This window comes from Sorex araneus, chromosome X, assembly GCF_027595985.1.
Source record: "Sorex araneus isolate mSorAra2 chromosome X, mSorAra2.pri, whole genome shotgun sequence".
Taxonomy (NCBI): Eukaryota; Metazoa; Chordata; class Mammalia; order Eulipotyphla; family Soricidae; genus Sorex; species Sorex araneus.
Genome location: NC_073313.1, coordinates 51,981,214 through 52,004,535, shown reverse-complemented (window position 1 = coordinate 52,004,535; position 23,322 = coordinate 51,981,214). Strand labels below are relative to the sequence as shown.

The 23,322-nt window shown below is 50.2% G+C and overlaps 1 protein-coding gene across 5 annotated transcripts; it reads left to right on the top strand.

Moving 5' to 3' along the window:
• The first annotated feature begins 5,916 nt into the window (after positions 1-5,916).
• On the top strand, positions 5,917-18,922 carry TFE3 (transcription factor binding to IGHM enhancer 3). 5 transcript variants are annotated; one of them, XM_055121901.1, is made up of 11 exons: positions 5,917-6,298; positions 8,545-8,658; positions 9,953-10,256; positions 10,796-11,041; positions 11,320-11,424; positions 13,694-13,811; positions 14,297-14,368; positions 14,907-14,963; positions 15,125-15,200; positions 16,171-16,318; positions 17,126-18,922. In XM_055121901.1, exons 1-11 carry the CDS (start codon positions 6,183-6,185, stop codon positions 17,564-17,566), a joined length of 1,797 nt encoding a protein of 598 aa, XP_054977876.1. In that variant the 5' UTR covers positions 5,917-6,182; the 3' UTR covers positions 17,567-18,922. The 5 variants fall into 5 exon arrangements, with proteins under 5 accessions (XP_054977876.1, XP_054977877.1, XP_004606497.1 ...); XM_055121905.1 differs by having other exon boundaries at positions 6,278-6,298; positions 10,018-10,256; XM_055121902.1 differs by lacking the exon at positions 11,320-11,424.
• Positions 18,923-23,322: the final 4,400 nt, after the last annotated feature.

Sequence of the window (23,322 nt, the reverse complement as noted above, 5' to 3'; positions counted from 1 at the left end):
CCCAACAAGTTAATCACCTTTTCCCCTAATCAGATTCTGTTAACTTGTAAGATCAGATCCTTCTAGGACATTGAACTTGTATTGTAAGTTAAATATTGCTTTTCTCCATCTTTTGCATAGTTTACTTTAAAGCAATGTCCTTTCTTTAACATCAAAACAGTTAATGCTATGCTCTTGTAACTTGGGAGTTGAGTAACTCCGAATAATATTTACTCCTGGGCATCTGTTTCGTGACCCAGTTGCCCTTAGTTCTTAGCACCCCAAAAACAGGGTCCCAACGAGGGACAGAATGGCCTCAGAGCAAGCTGTGAGCTACCCTGCCATCGAAATGGGCCAGGCCAAAGCGCCACAATACTCAACTATAAGTTGAGGGCATGATCATGGACAAATGCTGTCATGATCCAAAAGTAACGATGAGATTAGGACCCTGCTGGGGTTAGGAAGATTATGGTGAGATGTCCTTAGGAAGAACCAAACTTTAAGTTTATATTTCTTACTGTGCTCATACAGAATGACATTGCTAGAACTATTTGAAGTAGATTTACTACAACTATTTAAATGGATTGCTAGCTGAGGAAAGGAGAAAGTGACATACCCTTGTTTGGATCCCACCCTTGAGTGGATCTCCTAGTAATCTGGAGTAATCTCCTTAGATGAGATTTTGTTCTTCAGTTAATCTGCTGGAGGAGCAGTCTACCTCTCTTTGTTCTGACCCACCTTTGTATCGCCACCCTACGTGATTGCTATATAAACTAAGACTGTAAGATCTGAGGAGGCTGAGAGAGAGAAGCAGAAAGGGAATGGAGATTGGAATAAACTGCAATTGATACGGACCAGCTGACCCTCATTCTTTCCTTCACCTACCTATTGCCATCTACCTCCCCGGGATGGGGGAAGCGGTGTGAGACTACGGAACACAGGTGGCGGGAGAGATAGAGCACCACTGCCCATTTGTGAATACACAGATGGGGGACCCAGAGAAATAATACAGTGGGTAGGGTGCTTGCTCTGGGTTCGATCCTTGGCACCCCATATGGTTTCCCGAGGCTGCCATGAGTGATATCTGAGTGCAAAATCAGGACTAAGTCCTTAGCAAGGCTGGGGGTGGTCACTTAAAACACCCAAAGTAAAACGGTAAACTCTGGGACCCTAGCAGTCATAAGGCAGGGCTATTGTCTTATGCGTGACCAACTGCATATGGTCCCCCAAGCCCCACCAAGAGTGATCCCTGGCTGTAGAACCAGGAATAAGCCCTGATCTCAGGTGTGGCCCCCAAAGCTTTAAAAGGAAAACCCTTAAACATATTCTCCAAAAATATTTTGAGAGTTTTATAGCTCTTTTTTTTGGGGGGGGAGGTCACACCTCAGTAGTACTGAGAACTACTTCCATATAGGTGTTTGGGGAAGCTCCAGGCAGTGCTCAGATTAAACTGGAATATCCTGCATACAAAGCATCTGTTCTAGCCCCTAATTTTGAGGGGGCAGGATGTGTTTGGACTGTGGGAGATCTGGGAGATCGGGACAGTTCCCTGTGCAAAACAGCTTGGGTCTTAGAATATAAAGAATATAAATGGGCAGCAAAATGCTTCCAAAAAAGAATAGAATAAAACAATTTAGAGTCTTTTAAATGTAGAGTGCAGCACAGGCAAAAATAGAATAGGAAATTGTCATGACTTGACTTTAATTTTAAGGATGCCTGCTGACTGGGTAAGTGAAAAACCAGCCTCTGCTCTTCATGTACCTATTGAACTTTGATGTGCTTCCTAATGTCACCTTAAACAATAGCTCACATTTGGGAGCCTGGGTGGAGGAGAGATATTGTATTGAGTAAATAACCAGGCTGTGAGATCAATGATGGCTGCCCAGGTGACTAAAGCTTGGAGAGTCCTTGTGCATTTATCTCATTCTCTGTGACCGATCCCTTACGTTAGATGGATATCAAAGGTGCCAATTCATTTGGATTTAGAAATCTGGCAGTACTCAGGGCTCCCTACTGGTTCTGTGCTCTAGCACCACTCCTGGCAGGGCTTGGGAGACCCTACACAGTGCTGGGGTCCGACTGCCTGCAAGGCAAATGCCTTACTTATGTACTATCTCACTAGCCTTTTGAACAATCTCCTGGACCCCTGGTTTTATTTTATTTTTTATAGTGAGGACTTTAACTAATCTGGATTTAACTTTTCTTTTTCTTTCCCCAAGACAGGGGTGGGGGTGGGTAATACCCAGTAGTGCTCAAGGGCTTCCTCCTGGCTCTATGCTCAATGATTACTCCTGGCTGGGCTTGGGGGGACCATATGGGTATCAAACCAGGGTCAGTAATGTGCAAGCCTTAACCACAATAGCATTTCTCCGGCCCTCAAAGTATAATTTTTTTTTGGATTTTGGGGTAACACCCGGTGATATTCAGGGGTTGCTCCTGGCTTTGCACTCAGGAATTATTCCTGGCGGTGCTCAGGGAACATATGGGATGCTGGAAATCGAATCCCGGTCAGCTGCATGCATAGCAAACGCCTTACCCACTATACTATCACTCCTGCCCTCAAAATATAATTTTTATAAAGTGTGAATTCCCACAAATATGAAGATCAGTTTGTAGATTCTTTTCTTCTGTACCAGTGATCCCATTTATACTCTTAGTTCCATATCAAAACATTTTAATTATCTTGCATTGTAATCTATTTTGAATTAGAGGATTTGGGGAGGCAGGGGACATGTCCTACAGTACTTGAGTCACTTTTTCCTGAAATTATATATTCGTTTATTATATTCTAAAATTAATTTTGTCATTCTGGTTTATTTTAATCTTTTGTTTCTGGAATCACACCTGGCAGTGCTCAGAGCTTACTCCTTGCTTTTGGTTCAGGTATTATTCCTTGCAGTGCTCAAGCAACCATATGTGATGCTGGGAATCAAACCTGGTTGGCAGCATGCAAAGCAAGCACCTTAGCCTTTATACTACCTCTCTGGACCCAAATCAAATTATTTTTGTGTCTGGGGCCCTACCCAGCTGTGCTCAGGGCTTACACCTGACTCTGTGCTCAAGGATCACTCCTGCCGGTGATGTGGAGCCAGGGACTCAATTCAGGTTGGCCACATGCAGAGCAAGTGCTTTACCCACTGTGCTATCTCTCCAGCCCCCAAATAACATGTTCTCATCAATTAAAGGCATCATAGGGATTTGAACATCAGAACTACTGGCTCTGTTTTGGAATTTTTACTGGTAATGGATTTGTTATTTATTTTCTCATTTGGGAGGGGAATTTGGGGCCACACCTGGTGGTGTCCCAGCCCTACTCCTGGTGGTGCTTGGATGGGAATGGGCTCAGGGTCAGAGGCATGCACGCACTGTAACCCCTGTCATATCTCACTGGCCTTAGATAGATTTTTAAAAGATGAATTTGGAGAAGTCAGGGATGTAGCTCAAGGCAAATGAGAGTTCAAGGAAGTTCAATTGATGGGCAAGATCCTCGATGTCTGGAAGGAGGAAGGGAAGATTGTTCATCAGATATGCTGTGAGCTGATCCTGCACTTGAAATGATGGCAGGGAGTTTTCACTGTGTTGCAGGTCTGCGTGTACTTCGCACAAAGAGATGCTCAGTATGTTTGTTAAAGCAGAACATACAGGGTTTCAATCCCTGGGATTCCGTATGGTTCCCAGACCATAGCCGGGAGTAATTTCTAAGTGCAGAGCCATGAATAACCGCTGAGTATCTCAAGGTGTGACCCAGAACCAAAAAAAAAAAAGGAAAAGAAAAAGAAAAAAGCAGAGCATCCATGAGTAAATCAATCAGTTTTTGAACAGTTTGCTAACTGTCTCAGAACCCACTAGCGAAACACAGGTATGCAGGACTTTGTGACTGAAAACTCTGGGTTCAACGGAAATGGGATCAGGGATCCTCTGCTGGTATCCCCCTGCTTTGGACAACTCAGCAGTCACACCCATAAGCCACCTTGGGCTGGTGCCAGATAATCTCGTCATCAGCAATCCAGAGTTGCATTGTCCTTACGACACATGCCATAACCTTGCCGCCGGACCCCTGTACCAGGCTGTTTCATACGGGACACCCCGGAGAGGGGTCAGGTGAGACTCCTCCCCGCCCCAAGTGACTCAACCTGGCAGCTGAAAACCTCCAGTACTCAACTGTTGCCATGCTCACAGCTGCTCTCCACATGCTTGGGCCGAGCCTCATCCAGAAGTGAATGTATTTCTGGACCTCACAGTCGCATTTGTGGCCACACAACAACTCATCACACCATCCATACTCCAAGAGTATCGCACCACATTTAATGGGGTTTAAAGTAGGAGGCAACCAATCTTAGAGGGATTTTTTTTATAGATACATACATATATATATATACATTTTACAGATACATATATAAAAATATATTAGCACACAAAGCTCAACATTTAACAACATGTTAGTAATCTCTTATAGAAGGGCTTAATGGCCCCTGGGTGAAATACAACAATCTTCACACTCTTTCCTCTAAGGAAACTTTTTTGGAGCATTTTCAGCAGTTTTTCATAACAAATAAAAATTATTTTGGTTCTGTTTTGGGGCAGAGGTTGGGGTTCAGGATGGAAACATCTGAAATATAGTGGTGGGAAGGTGTAATGGGATTGGTGTTCAAATATTAAATGTAATCAAATATTCTAAACTACTTTATTAAAAAAATTTAAAAAGAACCCACTAAAGGCTGGAGAGATAGCACAGCGGGTAGGGCATTTGCCTTGCACGCGGCCGACCCGGGTTCGATTCCCAGCATCCCATATGGTCCCCTGAGTACTGCCAGGAGTAATTCCTGAGTGCATGAGCCAGGAGTAACCCCTGTGCATCGCCGGGTGTGACCCAAAAAGAAAAAAAAGAACCCACTAGCCAGCTGTAATCACCCTCCCAGAGAGTTATCCAGACCCCCATTTCACAGGGGGCCAGGAAAATTGAGGCTTAGAGAGCAAAAATTGAGGCTTGGAGAGAAAAAAAATCTCTCATTCTCTCACAACACGGCTCTTCGTGATCTTTTTCTTTTGGGTCACACCCAGCATTGCTCAGGGGTTACTTCTGTCTCTGCACTCAGGAATGACTTCTGACGGTGTTCAGGGAACCATATGGGATGCTGGAGATGGACCTTGGGTCAGTCACAATGCAAGGCAAACGCCCTACCCTCTGTACTATCACTCTGACCCCTCTTTGTGATCTTTAGGTCATTTGCCCAAGAGCTCAGATTCTAATTTCCATTTCCCATCATCAAGGATTTAGTAAACACCACTGTGGACCATAATGGCTTAGTACCGTAACCGTTTTAAAAAGACAGATAAGGGCCAGCTGTACATTACCTAGAAGACCAGCTGGGCAGCTATACTGTGTGTACCGAAAGGAGTGGGGTTCTGGTTTGCACTCCAAGAAAAGTGCCTCTGGAACCTTAGAGTTGAGGCATCTGGGCGGGGGGGGGGGGGGAGGCACTGCTTAAGCTTGGAAACTCGGTTTGGGGAGCAGGTATTATAAATATTAGCCAAGAGGTGGCGCCATTTAGCAGCTCCAGGAGTGGCCTGGAGCCCCTCCACGCTCTGACTGGCCATAGGTGCGCAGGCGCAGAGGACCTAAGGCAAGGCTTAATATCTTGCAGAGGGATAATTTGCGGAGAGGGCGTGGACCAACCAAATTGCCTCTCGCTGATTTGCCCCCCTGGCTGGGAAGGCGTGGTCTAGGCGCCCCCTTCTCCGAAAGAGGGCCGGTCCAACGTAGGTTTCCCTTGACTTGGGAGGCGTAGTTTAGGGTTGGGTCTGAAACCACCCCTCCACTATTGGTCGCTACGCTTGGAGGGCGTGGCCTGACAGCTGTCCATCCTTCGTGCGGTCACTTCCTGTGGCGTTTCCCCAGCCCAGGGAGGAGGGGGGAGGAGGACGGGGGGGCGGGGAGGGCGGTCGTCCGGGGTTAGATTGGGGGGGTGTAGGTTCGTTCAGGACGGGGGAATGACTCACGGCCCATCCCATCTCCCCGACGCCGCCCGCCCGCGCAGAGCTCGCTCCAGGGTTTAGCGGAGGAGGAGGCGGTGGCGAGCTTGAGTGGGGGGGAGAGAAAGAGAGCGAGCGAGCGAGAGAGAGCGAAGGGGGACTCTTATTTTGTTAGGGGGACCGGGCCGAGGCCCGACCGGCCTGGCAGGGCGAGCCCGGGGCCGGGCGTCATGTCTCATGCAGCTGAGCCAGCTCGGGACGGCGTAGAGTCCGGCGCGGAGGGCCCTCGAGCCGTGTTCGTGCTGCTGGAGGAGCGCAGTCCAGCCGACCCGGCCCAGCTGCTCAGGTGCGGGGCTGCCCGGGGTGGGTTGTGATGACTGGGGTTCCCAGGGGGCCTGATCTAGGGGTAGAGTGTCCCAGGACTGGGATCAGAGGCCCTCGGCCTAGGCTTGGAGGACGTCGGGGTGCCGATCACGGAGGGGGGCTACCTAAGGAATCTGCCGGTGTTCTGCTTGGACTGAGGCTAACGCAGTCTTTCAAGTGCATTAAGAAAGGCCAGGTTCCAATTTGGGGGACCCTTGACTTGATCTCGAGACTAGAGGTCAGTTCAGTTATACCCTAAAAAGTGGTCTAGGGTAGCTGAATTGGAGGGATGGGAGACTAAACTGGGGGTCCTTGAGTCAGGCAAGTGGAGCAATGAATTAAGGGGCAGCGTGAAGATGAAGTACAGATTTAAGAGAATCCTAGGTCTTCCCGTCAGATGTAAAGAGAATCCTGGGTTTTCCCTATGCCTGTCAGAAAAGAGATCTCGAATGCTGGCTGGGGAGCTTGGCCGCTCGCAGGGTCTGGTTTCTGGAGACTGTTTTAGCACGTAACAGGAGTCCGGAGGGATACAGGGGTATCTGCCATAGACTGTGTAGGTCTAGCCTTGTGAGTAAGAGAAGCAGCATTTGTCAGAACCAGAAAGAATAATCCCTTCACCCGGTGCATCCACTTGGCGGGGCCAGATCCCAGGGTGAGTGAGTGGAAAAGCCTTTCTTTCCCCATGCCCAAATCGGGGCTTGAATGAAAGACAGGCAGGCAAGCCGTGGAGATGGTACTACGTCTGAGCTCAGCGAAGAAGCCTTAGGATCTGGGGAACTCAGAAGAGGGTCTTGTTCCTGCTGCCACCTGCCTTAGCCCTGCCCACCCCGTGTTCACTCGGATACGCACATACATGTACACAGTTCTTTTATATCTCCCTCTCCCTCTCTGTCTCTCAGGCCCTGAAGATAATCTTGACTCTTTCCCCAGAGATGAAATGAGAACCAGTTGCCCCATCCCTGCCTGGGTGGGTGCTGTCTGGCCTCACATCCTCACTTCCATGAGTGGGCCAAGCTCCGGCCTTCCTTAGTCCTTCCCTGCCCACCCCAGGACCCCTCTTTTCCATCTTCTGCTCAGTGGGTGAGGGCACCTGGGAGGGGGCTTTGCCCACTGTTGGACTGGGATTATGCTGAGGTTGGCAGCTCCCAGAGCTTCCTCTTCCTGACTTCCTGGGTGGTTTTAGGGCCCCATCTGAGGGGTGAGGAAAGGAAGGAAGACATCTCCTTAGGGAGGGGAGAGAATTCTTGTCAAGAGAAGTCACCCACCATCTCCCAGGATTTGAAATCTGACTAGATTCAAGGCTTCTGTATCCATCCACAGCATGTAAATATCCTTGCCACCCTAGGGTCAGGCACCCAGCTTTCTGGGCTGAATGGGAGCCTTTCCAGAAAGCGATTCTTTGCTGCCTTTCTAACAACCAAGATCATCCCAGAAGCGGGGATAATAGAGTGGAGGAGAGGTCTATACCTTCTTGCTTTGTGATGGTGTTGGAGGTGTGCATGTGTTTTCTTTGGCTCCCAAAACCAAGGCGAGCTCTAAACAGACTCCTCTGTGGATTGGGAGTTTTAATTCAGGTGGATCGTCCCATCTTGTTTCAGCCAACCTTTGAAATTTCCATTTTCTATTTGGGTGGATGTGAACATCCCAAAGAACTCTGCTGGGGGTGGGTGGGGGGTGGGGAGTCTTTTGTTGAGTGGTGAATCCTTCTGTGAAGTGAATCATCAGCTCCAGTTTTCTTTGTGATGCATACAGTTTGTATTACAATGGACAGTTAGGCCCAAGGTTAGCTCGACACCCCCCCCCCCCTGCTTCTATGGTGGGTTCTGGTTCTGCTGCCAGGAAAACTGCTGAGGGGTAGTTGTGGGACTAGGAGAACTTTGCCTCGTCAGGAATTCTGCGAAGTGAAACGTCATTCCGAAATCCTTTCCTATTTTCCTCAAATCCAGGTTGTGACACGTGAGGGTTAGAGGGGAGGAGTTGGGAACCAAGTACTCATTATTTTGAATCTTGAGGGCCTAAGAGGGAACACGAAAGGTAAAAGAGAGGAGGAGGGGGGCTGTGCCGTGGGGAGAGTCCTCGGAATGTCTTGGGGGTGGTCTCCTCAGAGATGTAGATCGAGAGGGAGGCACGCATTTCCTGTGGCCTTCCCTTCTGGTGTGCTTCCCCCCTCTGGGGAAGAGGGCTCTTTACAATCCCTGACCATCATCCCTACCTCCCCCACCCTCTCAGCCTGAACTCTTTACTTCCTGAATCCGGCATTGTTGCTGACATCGAATTAGAAAACATCCTCGATCCTGAGAGCTTCTACGAGCTCAAAAGCCAACCGTTGCCCCTCCGCTCCAGGTACGTCTCTGCGATGGTGCTTCCCCTGTCTGTGCTTCAGGCTGCAGCAACCCCTGGTCAAGCCCTGATTAAGTCCTTCAGTGCCAGCCCCAGCTTGTTCTCCCCCAGCCTGTATTTTCCACCTAGTCAAATTAGGGGCTCGCAAAAGCATGTCACGCCGAAAAGCAGGTGGCTAAGCTAGGATTCCAGAAGCTCCCAAGAGACCCCACCCCCGCGCAGGCTCCCCTCTGCCAGCCCGCACTCCCATTCATAAACTAGTATTGCTCGGGGTGGGGCGGGGCGCGATCAAGCCCACACCTCCCCCCGTGGGCGGAGCTCTGCCCACAGCCCCTGCGCATCCCCCTCCCCCTCGACTCATCCACCTCCAGCCCTGGAGGAACCCCTGCTGGTTGCTTCTTTCCCAAGCTTGTTAGTCTAAATGTGCTGAGTCATCGGCCTGGGCTCTAAGAAGAGGGGAGGGGATCTGGAAGAGGGGCAGGAAGAGAGGGTTGTGAAATCTGTGAGATTTTCAAGACTGATTAGCTCCTCCGACCAGAGGCACAGGCGGGGGAGCAGGAAGGCCTGGCGTGTTCGCCTTGGATTCTGCCCTCCACCTGCAGCGGCTCAGGGAGCATCCCCAGCCTTCCGAACTCAAGCCAAGGAGCCTTCGGTATCTACCCTGGCTTCCTTCCCTGCCTCCTTATTTTTGTGCTTCTGTATTTGTGGGTCTATTTTTGGGGGGCTCATCCAGCAGTGCTCAGAGGCTCTTCCTAGCTCAGTGCTCAAGGGTTGCTTCTGGTTTTGCTCAGGGGTACCCATGTGGTGCTGGGGATGTAACCCAGGCCTCTAGCATGCAAAGCTTACATGCCAGTCCCTTGACCTTTCTCCTGCCCTTTTTCTCTGCGCCCTTCCCCCACCTCCCCCTTTAATTAGGGGGAAAACCTTCTCTGAGATGGGAGCAGTTGTTGCCCCTCTGCTCAGCGTATGAACAGGCCCAAATCACGGGTTCATGCGAATAATCAAAGACAAAAAGTCCTCCATTAGACTTGAAGGCCTGGGGCAGGCTTGCATCGTGCTGTCTTCTCTAGCAGACTGTGACTGGGAAGGCTGGGACTGCTCCAAGCACACCTTGTATCTCCCTGAGGGCCCAAAGCAGCTAAGGCCTGATTCCTGTGTCTCTCCCGACAGACCATCAGACCGTGGCTTCTGAAAACAGGGCCTGGTGCCGGTGTCTCCTCCACCCATCACTGTGATCCTGTTAGGCCTGGGACCGGATCGTTAGCTTACCTGTGGCCCCATATTTCCCATTCCACAGCCTCCCAATCTCACTCCAGGCCACACCAGCCACCCCAGCTACACTCTCTGCATCATCTTCTGCAGGGGGCTCCAGGACCCCTGCCATGTCGAGCTCTTCTTCATCACGGGTCTTGCTGCGGCAGCAGCTCATGCGGGCCCAGGCGCAGGAGCAGGAGAGGCGTGAGCGCCGGGAACAGGCCGCAGCCTCTTCCTTCCCCAGCCCTGCACCTGCATCTCCTGCCATCTCTGTGGTTGGCGTCTCTGCTGGGGGCCATACTTTGGGCCGTCCTCCTCCTGCTCAGGTGCCGAGGGAGGTGCTCAAGGTAAGGCCTCACCCAGAGGTCCGGGGATGGGGCACCTGGTGGCTTGGAGTGAGAGCACTGGGAGAATTACATGCATGAGGGTCCTTGTTGAGTTTTACACTTTCTGGATGTTTGTGTGAAGTTGTGGGGGTGAAAGGGGAGTGCCTCAGAGTGTCCTATGTGCCCCAGGTGGAGCCAGAGGCAAGTGGCTGTGTAGGAAGAGCTCTGTGGCCTTGGGGCGTGTGGGGAGCTCCTAGGCCATTGGGCAAGCCGGATGCCCGCCTTATGCTCCTCCCAGGCCTGTTTAGGGGGGTATGATAGTCGAGGGACGGGAGTGGGTTGAGTGACAGGGTGCTCCAGAAATCAGGAGGGATTCTGCTCGCATTGGGCCAGTTTGAGAGCCTGGGAGGGATTTCTCCGGGTGGCTTATCAGCATGAGGGGGGAGTAGGGAGGAGCCTCAGATTCTGGGGCAGTTTGTGCTGGCCTGAGTACGGCAGCAGAAGTCACTGCACTGTGTTGATCCCTGTTATCCTGTATCCCCTCCTCCTTTCTTTCATAGGTACAAACTCATCTGGAAAATCCAACACGCTACCATCTACAGCAGGCGCGCCGGCAGCAGGTGAAACAGTACCTGTCCACCACCTTGGGACCCAAGCTGGCTTCCCAGGCCCTTACCCCACCACCAGGGGCTGCGAATGCCCCACCCCTTCCAGCTCCCGAGGCTGCCCACACAACTGGCCCTACCGGCAGTGCTCCCAACAGTCCGATGGCCCTGCTCACCATTGGGTCCAGCTCAGAGAAGGAAGTAAGTGGCTGTGGAGAACCCCCCTTCCCACCAGCTCTCCTCCCAGGGCCTACTTTCTTGGTTTTTTTTTTGGTTTTGTTTCCGGGGCACACCTGGCAGTGCTCAGAGCTGATTTGGCTCTATGCTCAGGGATTACTCCTGGCAAGCCTTGGAAGATCCTGTGTGGAGCTGGGCATCAAACCTGTGTTAGCCACAGGCAAGGCAAGCGCCCTCCCTGCTGTACTATCTTCTGCCCACACCCCCGGCCCACCATCTTCTTTCTTACCTGCTTCCTGCAGATTGATGATGTCATTGACGAGATCATCAGCCTGGAGTCCAGTTACAATGATGAGATGCTCAGCTATCTGCCAGGGGGTACCCCAGGACTTCAGCTGCCCAGCACAGTAAGGCCCTGGGATGAGTGGTGGGTCTGAATGAGTTGGGCAGCCCCACGATCACCAAGTCTTCATCTTGTATTGGCAGGGGTGAGGGGTGGAAAAGTTATTCCTCTGAGTTGGGCCAGGAGAAAGAGGCTGGGTGATGGAGATTTGGATATGCCATTGTTCCCCGGTGCTTGGTCTGGGGCTTTATGTGCAAGTGGACCCTGCAGATGATTGTGTCTCCAGAGTGGAATCTCACAATGCCATTGTGGCATATTGAGGTGCTGTTGCTTTACCCCGGGAGGGAGCATGAGGCAGGACTCATCTGGCAACTGGATTATACCAAGAGAGTCTGGTCATCGAGATATGGAAGAGCACAAAGTAATGGGAACATATCAAATGTCTGAAAACTTGGTGTAGTTGGACCTTGAAATAATTGGAGTGTATCATTCTCTTGCTGTGTATTCTGCCAGAAGGCTTGTCCCCCCTGTAGAATGTGTATAAAACCCACTAGAGCAAGGAGTGAACCAATAAATTGGAACACAGTGTTTCTGGGACAGTTTAAGTTTGCTTATTTGCTCAGGTACATACTAACTGGTTGTACCTTTGCTTTGTTCCAGCCTCTCCAGCAGATAGGGCCATATATAAAATTTAAAGATTGAGGGGCCAGAGAGATAGTACAGTTGGTAGGGTTCTTGCCTTGCACAATATCAACCCAGGTTCAATCCCCAGCACTCTGAGCCTGCCAGGAGTAATGCCTGAGTGCAGAGCCAGGATTAACAGGATTAAGCCCTGAGCACTGCTGGATATGACCCCCAAACCAAAAAAAACCCAGTTGATTGAAACACATCTCGAGATTGGGGCCTTATAGGGGATGCGGCCAGCAGAGCGACGGATGTTTCAAGAGATAAAAGCTGATCCACATCCCCGTGGCCCCGTGCTCCGTGCAGAGGAACGGTGGCCCTGAACCATCGCCTGGATCTTGCCAGTGGGCTGCTGGCACTGAAGTGTGTCATAGTGCAAAAAAGGGATGAGCTTCTTTCGTTATAGTGCCTGGTGATATTGAAAAACAAACATGTTTAATATTTAGATATTAGATACCATTTTAGGAAGCCATTCCATGAGATAACGTTTTATCGGTTTAACCACAGTTTTCATTTTCATGATATCTTACTTGAATAATCAAAATGTAGTGTGATTCAGTGATAATTTGTAAAAATAACTTGTTGCTCAAAAGTAAATTGCTGTGATGAACTAAATGAAAATTTGAATTCTTACATGTCTTTAAAGTATTGATCATTGGAATATCTATTGGTTTGAAATTCATTAGTGAAGTTGTTAAATGACTAATATTTTTAATTTTGTGTGATTTATGTGGCATACTATTATTTATTAACAACAGAGACTGATCCAGAGGTGGTTATGAATTCGTTTGTTGTTCTCAGTTATGTCCAGGAAAATGCAAAACAGAGGAAAAATCTTGTGTGACAAACAGCTCTCTCAGGCAAGCGCATCCAAAATTGAGCGAGAATGCTTGATATCAGATTGCGCAGAAGGATTCATTAGAGGAGTGCTTAGTGTAGGCAGCTGAAACCAGTTAGATGGTGTTGTTCAATCAAGTCAAAATACACTATTGGGCTGGAAAGGTAGCACCGCAGGTCAAGTTCTTGCCTTGCAGGTAGCTTGCCTTTGTTCCATCCCTAACACTGCACAGGGTGCCCTGGGCAATGCCAGGAATGGTCTCTGAGAACCACTGGGTGTGGTCCAAAAAGCAAAAGAAAGGGGAGAAAAAAAACAAAAACAAACAAACAAAAACCTGGTTATCTGGCCGGAACTCTCCAAAAGGCTAGATTTGGGGTGGAATGTTGCCATGACAATTTCTCAAGGTCTGAGCAGAGTGGGCTGATGTGTTCCAAGAATTCTAGATTGGAATGTCCTGCTCTCAGAAGGACTAAGGGACCAGCGTGTTACATTAGAGCTGAGCCAGCCCCGAGAAACGCCAGTCTGCCGAGACTGCTGCAGGTTGGAGAGAGGGGCTTCAGCGGTTGCTGAAGGATCGGAAGGGCTGAGCAAGCATGCCCAACAGGTTCCTACAGGTTCCAGTCCGGCAGCAAGGCAGAGTAGGTCCCCTGCATTCTGTCTTCCCCTGGCAGATTCATTGTGTGAAATTGCCTTGGGAGAGAATGAATGGCTCCTGGGCATCAGGCAGCCTCTCTTTGGTGGGGGAGGGGGTGCAGCAGATCAGGAAGCCGAGCCTGGGGTCTGTTGCCCGGCAGCATTTCTCTGTCCTCAGCTGCCTGTGTCCGGAAGTCTGCTCGATGTCTATAGTGGTCAGGGCGTGAGCACGCCGGCCATTACCGTAAGCAACTCCTGTCCAGCCGAGCTGCCGAACATCAAGCGGGAGATCTCGGGTAAGCACCTGCCTCTGGGCGCCTGTGCCCATAGCCCCTGGTGAATGCTACATCTTTGAGGTCTGGGAGGGGGTGGCTGGCGGTGGGTGGGGGATGGTGAAGCAGACTGAGTAGGAGGCAGTTAGCTCTATTTACTAAAGGCTCCTGGGCAGATTTTCACCCCACAGCCTCTCGTAGTAGGTTTCAGAAATAGCTTATCACCGAGATTTTGTTGTTTTGTTTTTGTTTGGGGGTCATGCCTGGCCCGTGCTCAGGGCTTCTGACTGTGTTCAGGGATCACTCCTGGCAGGGATCATGGGACCTTACGGGTGCTGGGGATAGAACCCAGGTCAGCTGCATTCAAAGCAAGCACCTTACCTGCTGTAGTATCTCCTGCTCCTATAACTGGGACTTTATAGAGAAATGTCAGAGTGTTGCTGTTTTTGCTTTTGGTTTTTGGGCCACGCATGGCTGTGCTCAGGGCTTACTCCTGGCTCTGTGCTCAGGGAACACTCCTGGCGGGGCTCATGGGACCATATGTGGTGCCAAGGATCGAACCCGGGTCCGCCGCATGCAAGGCAAGCACACTACCTGCTGTACTGTTGCTCTGGCCCCAGTGTTGCTTTTTTAAAGAAATTTGTTGGTTTTGATTTGGGGGGTGGGGCACACCCTAAGGTTCTGGGTGGGGGGATGGTCCTCTTGGCTTGATGCTTAGGGGTATTTTGGGAAATGTGTAGTGCCAGGGATTGAACTTGGGGTTCCTGCCAGAAAATCTTGTGATTAAGCCCTCACAACTCTCTCTGTCCCCAGTGTCACTCTTTCTTGGTGGGGCGGGGGGGGGGTGGCAGCTGGTTTGTGTTGGGTCTACACCTGACAAGGTTTGGGGGATCAAATGTGGTGCCAAGGATCAAACTGGGGGTCAATGTGTTTAGTAAGGCTTATCCCCTATACTATCTCTCCACACCCCCTACCCTGGCACTTTTTTAAAAAGTCATTTCCCCTTCCTGTACCTCTGAAGCTCACCTCAGCAGCTCCCCTCGAGGCCCTGTATCTTTGTGTATGTGTGTCTGAGACCCTGACTGTGCCAGCTTTCTTACCACACCCACTTTCTTCCAGAGACCGAGGCGAAGGCGCTTTTGAAAGAACGTCAAAAGAAAGACAATCACAACCTGAGTGAGTGAACAGGGCTGGAGCGCCCTGCCTCGCTCTGCCCCAGCTATCCATCTGGGACCTTCTTCCCTGCCTTAGGGTCCCCTGCTCTCCAGTTTCTCCTCCTCCCTCTGGGTCCCACCACTGACTCTCCCACTCTTTCTTCCCTTTCCTTGCCTCCTAAGTTGAGCGTCGCCGGCGATTCAACATTAACGACCGGATCAAGGAGCTGGGCACCCTCATCCCCAAGTCCAGTGATCCGTGAGTCTGGGCCCTGTTCCTCCCTCCTCAAGGGTAGAAGCTGCTTCCAGGCATTTCTGCCCCCCACCTTTTCCCACCCACCTGAGCAGACTAACAGGTCCCCCCTACATGCTTTCCCTCCAATTCTAGGTACGCACCATTATAGTCTCCAGGTACATCTGATTCCCCTGCCCCGGGCTCATTTTCTGTTCCTTTTGTACTGTACTGATTTATTCAAGAATGAAATCAGAGCTTCTGCTTTGAGCAAGGCCTGGAGGATCCCCTAGGGGGGAAAACATACCAATTTCCCTGAACGCATGGGTCATTTTTTTTTTATGAGTGGGCAGACAAGAGGACTAAGTAAAATGCATGTGGACGATAGAGTGCAGTGGAATGGAAGATCTGGGCGAGCAAGGAGAGGATGTTTGGCAGGGTTTATACTCCAGGAAAAAGACGATGGGCCCAGACACATGGGAGGAAACGAGTGAGCCTGGAGCCATCTGGGTATGACTGAAGCAAAGGACATGGTGGGGCTGCAGACACTGAGGAGGGAATGCCTCTCCATACCTGGGGAATTTGGAGAAGCCAGCATGGCTGTAGTGGGAGGAGAGGGAGATGTCGTACAGAAGCTGCAAGGGATGAGGTCAGAGAGCGCTTGCTGCATTCATGGCATGATGTGGCACTGTTTGAAGGCATTGAGTAGGGGCTTTTCATCAGAACATTCCAGACCTTTGACGTCCCCCTCTTACCTCAAGGTCTAAGGCATGTGGTGTGGATACTTCATCTGCTACCCTTCCCCCTTCCTCAGCTCCTAAGAGACTCCATATGTAGTGCTCCCCCTTTTTGAATTTTGAGCCACACCCAGCAGTGCTCAGGGCTTACTCCTGGCTCTGTGCTCAGAGATCACTCCTGGCTGGCCTTTGGGATGCTGGAAATTGAATTCAGGTACTCCGCTGTACTGTCACTCCTTTTTTCTCCCCTTGGCATGAAGGGAGATGCGCTGGAATAAGGGCACGATCCTGAAGGCCTCAGTGGATTACATCCGCAAACTGCAGAAGGAGCAACAGCGCTCCAAAGACTTGGAGAGCCGGCAGAGATCCCTGGAGCAAGCCAACCGCAGCCTGCAGCTCCGAATTCAGGTATGGAAGGAGGTGGCTGGGGCAGGGTGTGTGCACAGGGGGGCAAGCAGAGGCAGAGCAGGCCAGTACTTCCCCTCTTGACTTGCTTGGGAGATCTCCAGGTTTCTTGGCTCACAGTGGTAATGATGATGGTGAAGAGAAACAGGAATCCTAACAGAGACAAGAGTAACAATGAAGATTGGCTAATGGACATAGTGTAGCTCACACTATATCTGTGATAGTCTTATGTCTATTTAGTAAGGAAGTCCTTGTGACAATCCTATCAGGCAGAAGCCACATCACACCCATTTGTACAGATTGGAACTTTGAGGCTCCGAAATGATGAGCAACATTTTTTTTGGTATTTGGGCCACACCCAGTGGTGCTCAAGGCTTACTTGTGGCTCTGCGTTCAGTAATCACTCCTGGGGGGGTGTAGGTGGCCATATGGTGTGCCAGAAATAGAACCCAAGTCGGTCATGCATGTGCAAGGCTCTGGCCATGCAACATTTTTTTTTGGCTTTTTGGGTCTCACCCGGCAATGCTCAGGGCTGACTTCTGGCTCTGCACTCAGGAATCACTCCTGGCGGTGCTCAGGGGACCATATGGGATGCTGGGAATCGAACCTGGGTCGGCCATGTGCAAGGCAAGCGCCCTATCCGCTGTACTATTGCTCCAGCCCCAACTTTTCTTAATATTATGACTAGTGAGAGGCAGAGACTGAGTTCAAAGCACAAGGATCCTGCCCTTGGAACCATGTTACTCTTGTGCCTCTGGGGAATTTGGAAGTGCATCTTATTCCCCTTCCCCACATTCCTGCTTTTTGCAGGAGCTCGAGCTGCAGGCTCAGATCCATGGTCTGCCAGTACCACCCAACCCGGGGATGCTCTCCCTGGCCACCACTTCAGCAACGGAGAGCCTGAAGCCAGAACTGGACGTTGAGGAGGAGAGTCGATCCGGCCTTGGAACCTTCCATGCAGCTGGTGGGCTGGCCTCGAGCACGGCTCATCAGCAACCCCCAGCACCTCCCTCGGATGCCCTTCTGGACCTGCACTTTCCCAGTGACCATCTGGGAGATCTGGGGGACCCCTTTCATCTGGGGCTGGAGGACATTCTGATGGAGGAGGAGGAGGGGGTGGTGGGGGGACTCTCAGCTGACGCGCTGTCCCCACTCCGGGCTGCCTCTGATCCTCTGCTCTCCTCTGTCTCCCCCGCGGTCTCCAAGGCCAGCAGCCGCCGCAGCAGCTTTAGCATGGAGGAGGAATCCTGATCAGCCTCACCCCTCCCCTGGGACTCCCCCACCCAGGAAAGGAGGCCCCTGAGAATGAGGCCCTGCCTTTCCCCCTCCCCCACCCTTTTGCGGAGCCCTGCAGTTCCCGGTGGCAGGAGATGAGACAAGATGAGATGAGGCTATGCCCCCTTCACCAGACAAAAAGGAGGAGCCTGGTGAGGCCCCCACCTTTTCTCCCAGAAAGCACCTTGTAGGCATTGCTGAGCTCTGGGTACCCAGCCCTAGAGATCACAGCTGTGTCCCATGCTGCCTCATGGGACCCACCCTTGCCCAAGTGAGGGAAGGAGATAGGCTGAGGTCTGCTGCTGTCCCTTTCCCTTAGGGACTGTCCTCACTAAGTGTCCTGGGATAGAGATGTGTTAGAATGTGGCCCCCAGTCCCGCTTGGACCCTCTGGTTGCATCCATCCTGGCAAGAAAGAGGAGTTCCCTTGGGGGTTTAAGTCCTGCCTCTTCCCCCATGAAACCTGACCTGCCCAGGCAAGGCCAGGAAGTGAGGGGGAGAGCTGACCCCATCACCTAGGAATTCAGTCTGGGCCTCCTCCTAGCAAAGGAGGAGCCCCGCCCCACCTTTCCTATAGGATCAACTCAGCGCAGGTATTTCGACTCGGACGAGTCAGTCAGAAATGGCCACCAAGTAGAGATCACAGCCCTTGTCCCGTAGCCACATCCCATCCAAGCATTCCACACTGCATGGAGGAGTAGACTTAAGCTCCCCCGCCTTAACCTGGGACCAACTTGACTTAACCTAGGAGGGCTCTGAGCCTATTGCCCTTGGAGAAGGGGGATAGTCCTGATGTTTGGTGGGTTCACATTCCAGACCTAGATCAGGAGGGGGAGTCAGGCCCTGCCCCCACACTTGAGCAGAGTCCCGCCTCCTTCCTTGAAGGGCACTTTGGGGGAGATGGGGATTACAGGGTACTCGGTCTAGACTCCAAGAACCAGTCTTGTTCAGTGTGTAAAAGTGTCTGTTGAGGGCCTTTTGGGGGCCAGAGTTTTCTGGACCAGAGAAAAGTGAAGGCAGAGGCATGGAGGGAGGGTTGCAAAGAATATGTCCCCCACTTTTGTCTATCTGATTTTTAATGACACCCCCATTCAGAAGCTAGGTCATATCCCACCTTTGGTCTTCACCCAATTCTCCATGTGGAGAAATCCTCTCCATTTCAGAGTAATTGAGGGTTATCCTTGCCTGTCCCCAGCCCTCCAACCGCAAACACCCAAAGTTGTCATCTTTGGATGTTGGGCACAAGCCCCAAGGAGGGTATGCTGAGGAGTCTGTAGGTTTGTGATTAAATAATAAATGCTAGGCGTGTTTGATGCGCTTTTAACTTTGGCAATGAGTCTCCTGTCTTTGCTTTGGACTGTGGTGAACATGGGCAATGAGGCCAGGAAGGAGAAAGGATCTTGGAAGAAATCTATTTAAGGGAGCCTGTGCCTCCTTAAATTGATAAGGTACTTATTGCAGGTAGCTGACACAGGTTCAATCCTCAGCACCCCATAGCACTCCTGAACTCTGCCAAGAGTTATCTCTGAGTGCATAGCCAGGGAATAAACCCCAAGCACAGCTGGGTGTGAGAAAAACAAAACCCTAATGGGTTGGAGAAAGTACAGTGGGTAGGGCGGTGGCTTGCATGCAACTGATCTGGGTTCTATCCCCAGCACAGAGCCAGGTGTAAAATCCTGAGCATCACTGGATATGCCCAGGAACATATATATATATTAAAAAAGAAAATGGCGGGGGACAGAGATAGTACAGTGGGTAATGTGTTCACCTTGCATGCAGCCAACTTGGGTTCAATTGCCGGATCCAATATGGTCCCCTGAGCACCTCCAGGAGTTATTCCTGAGTACTGACCCAGAAGTAACCCTGATCATTGCTTGAACATCGCCGGTGTGACCCCAAAAGCAAAAAAAGGAAATAAAATGGGGCTAGAGAGATAATACAGTGGGTAGGAAGCTTGTCTTGCACCCAGCTGTCCTGAGTTCAATCCCTGGCATCCTATATGGTCCCCCCAAGCACCACCAGGAGTGATCCTTGAACACAGAGGTAGGAGTAATCCCTGAGCATCACTACATGTAACCACCCCTCACAAAAACTAAAAAATAAAAAAATGGATACAAAAATTTAGATGGGGCGGGGCTGGAGAAAAACAACCTGCAATCTAGAAGCAAGCAGTCAGTCCTTTTGTTTTTTGCACATAACCATCAGTGCCATGGGATACACCTGTCTTGGTGCTTGGTGTGGGTTCCGGGATTTATGCTGTATTGGGTATTGAAGCCCAGGCTCCTACAGCTGCAGCATGTGTGCCAGCCCTTTGAGCTATCTCCCTGGTTCAAGGAGGGAACTCTTCAAAAATTTGGGCCATGTTTAGCTATGCTCAAGGATTCCTTCTCACTGGTGCTCAGGATCATGCGGTGCCTTGAATCTAAAGACAGGAGAGAGCCTGTATGCAGTCCTGCACTCCATCCCCAAGCAATTCTTTTTTGCTTTTTTGCTTTTTGGGTCACACCCGGTGATCCACAGGGGTTACTTCTGGCTCTACACTCAGGAATTACCCCTGGCGGTGCTCAGGGGACCATGTGGGATGCTGGGAATCAAACTCGGGTCGGCCACGTGCAAGACAAACGCCCTACCCGCTGTGCTCCAGCCCCAGCAATTCTTAACTATGCAGCATGTCCTCACTGATCCCTGAATTTATTATTCTGAAGAATAAATCTTCACCAAGGGCTAGACTGAATGCATTGTTTTTCTTTGTTTTGTTAGTGTTTTAGCCCACACCTGGCTATTTACAGTGCTTAGTCCTGGCTCTGCACTCCAGAGTCACTCCTGGTGGGCTCAGGAGCAATTTGGGATGCCGGGGATCAAACCCAGGTTGGCTGTGTGAAATGCAAGATTCCTACCCACTGTATTATCACTCCAGCCCCATGGGCCGCATGCTGTGTAAACAAAAAAGAGGCCCTGCATTCAATCCCCAATGTGGCCCCCCAAACAAAAGAATATTCGCCCAGAAAGTGCTAATTCTTATTTTCATCCCAGCTTTGAAGAAAAGGAAACAGAATTTAAGGAAGGGTCTGAAGAAAAGGACCGGAGAGATAAGGCTTTCCTATAGTGCGTAAGGCACTTGCCTTGCATATAGCCAACCGGGTCCAATACCTGGCACCCCATAGGGTGCCAAAAGCCCCACCAGAAATGATCCCTGAATGCAGTGCCATAAATAAGCCCTGAACACTGCTGGGTGTGGCCTCCCACAAAACCAAAACCAAAACCAGTCTGAGGAAAATCGCTGGCAAATGGAGAACAAGCTAAAAGAGAGCCGAATGAGGTTTCGAAAAATGGCAGAAGGCAGAGGGCTCGACCTTCTATTCACACACTCATCAATTCAACTCGATGACACTTGCAATTGGCTGACTCTGTGAGTTCGGAACCCACCTTGGATGGGAAACAGCCAGGTCTGAGTGGGCTCATGTGCTTCAAGGCTCACAGGGCCCCATGGCATGTGAGAGCGACTCCTGGTAGGTACTGAGGTGGGGGAGGCTTCCCTATGGGGAAAGGGCAAACTCATAAACCAAGCAGGACCAGGCAAGCAACTCCATTTTGAAACAGGTGTTGATATTTGGGGAGAATTTAAGAAAAGACAAATAAACACACGTATATTCTGTTGTTTGGGGTCTTCTCACTAGCCCTGGGGGTGCTCAGAGATTCTTCCTAGTTCTGTTCTCAGGGATCACTGCTGGTGGTGCTCAGATGAACCATATGGGGAACTAGGGATCAAACCCAGGTTGGCCTAGGCAAGTGCCTTAGCCCCTGTACTATCACTCCAGCTCCTCCCCAGCCCTTTTGAAAGGTTTTATTCTGAAACAATTATAGATTTACAGAAGTTGCACAGACATTAGTGTTCCCATACCCATCGTCAGCTCCCCATACTGTCAGCATTTTTACATAACCAAGGCACATTGATTAATGCGAAAATAGCATTGGCACAGTACCAGGGCCTTAATTTAGGTCCTTATTTAGATTTTACTGGTTTTTCCACCCACAAATGTCTTTCTGTTTGAGGCTCCAAGTTATAAGATTGTCTGTTTTGTTGTTGTTTTGAGGGCTCACACCTGGCACGATCAAAGCTTACTCCTGGCTCTGTGCTCAAAGATAACACTTGGCAATTTCAGGGGATCCTATGTGGTGCCAGGGAGTTTACTGTATTTATGCTTGGTTTGTGGTCATAAATCACCACAATTTTAGTGGCTTAAACCATCACATCACTCATTAACTCCTCGTTTTTGTGAAGCCTGGCTAGTTTCACCAGGTTCATTCCTCTACTTTCTCTCACAGGTGCCTTTGGGGAAACAGAGGATCCTTTGCAAAGCAGGACTGGGCAAAGCTGTGTTCTGAGCACTCCTGGCTATTCTCCAACCTGGGCTTGGGCTTGTTTTTGACTTTAGTTCTGTTTATCCTGTTGCGCTTACTGTGGATAGCAGCAAGTAAGCCATGGGATCCCTCAGACCTTGCTCTGTGTGCCTTTCTGTTAGACACACTGCATTCTCTTATAATCTAATCATGGATGGTTGGTTCATGCCCTCAATGTCAAGGCATTCCACTGATGAGACTCAGAAGTTACTCAAGGGGAAACGATTGCAAAATTCCAGGGATATCAGTACGGAGGGATCATTGTCAGGCAGTCTTCAAAGCACCCTACTACAGATGCGTTGTTCCTACTCAATGTCCATCTCCATCTTTGCTCAGACTTTCTCCTGGTATCCACTGGGAAGGCACAGATCTGCTGTTACTCCAGAAGCAATGAGTACCTCCAGTCCCCAGATCTTGGGTTCTTTCTTGGGGTAGGTATGGGGGTGAGGGGCTCACACATGGTAATGCTTGGGAGTGCTCTCTGACATGATGCTCCTGGCAACTCCAGGCAATGTTGGGGATGAAACTCAGGGCTCCTGTATGCCAAGTCTGTGCTCCAGTCCTTTGCACCACCTCTTAGTCATCTTATTTTCTGGTTTCTAAATACTATTCTCAAAAAAAGAAAGCCAGGGCACTTTGAGAAATGGCTTATTTGAAGGCTGGGCTAGGGAAAGACAGGCGGGCCTCATGTCATGCCAGAAAATAAGGAAGCACCTTAAGGGAAAAAATAAAGATGGGAGGAGCAAGGACCTAGCTCAATGGGCAATAGCACATGTTTTGCACATAGAAGACCCGAGTTCAATTCCTGACACCACATGGTCTCCTGAGCACCACCAGGAGTGACTTCCAAATACAGAGCCAGGTGGGTTTGGGGGTCAAGACAACATCAAGGAAATAAACACTTCCTTTTTTTCTGGCATGATATGAGAATCACCTGCCTTTCCTACCCCAGCCTTAAAACCAGCCATTCTTCAAGCCACCTAGCTTTATTTTTGGAGAACAGTATTTGGAGAACCAAAACAACAAGCAGAAGATAGGGAGATGTCAGGATACAGAAGCTTTTATGTACCGATTTAAGTTCTTTGTTATTATCTGCTATAATATTACATAGTTTAAGAAAACAGCTGCCACATATCTGGATCAGGGAAGGGTTAAGTTTTTAAGAGTTCAACCCAACAAATTTAAGAGCAGTCATCTGTGCTGGCTGTGTAAATCCCTAAGAGACCCTGGGGTGAATCTCTAACAGACCCTGGGATTTACAACAGCCTGTGCTGATAAGGGATAGCAAAGAGCATGCCCTGAGCTACACAAAGAGAATTTTCTCCTCTGTGA

Bases quoted from the DNA above. Each gene is read 5' to 3' on its own strand.
- TFE3 (XM_055121901.1), top strand. From the start codon at position 6,183: ATGTCTCATGCAGCTGAGCCAGCTCGGGACGGCGTAGAGTCCGGCGCG. The intron at 11,425-13,693 runs GTAAGGCCCTGG...CTCTGTCCTCAG, and splicing joins GACTTCAGCTGCCCAGCACA to CTGCCTGTGTCCGGAAGTCT. The intron at 16,319-17,125 runs GTATGGAAGGAG...TGCTTTTTGCAG, and splicing joins GCCTGCAGCTCCGAATTCAG to GAGCTCGAGCTGCAGGCTCA.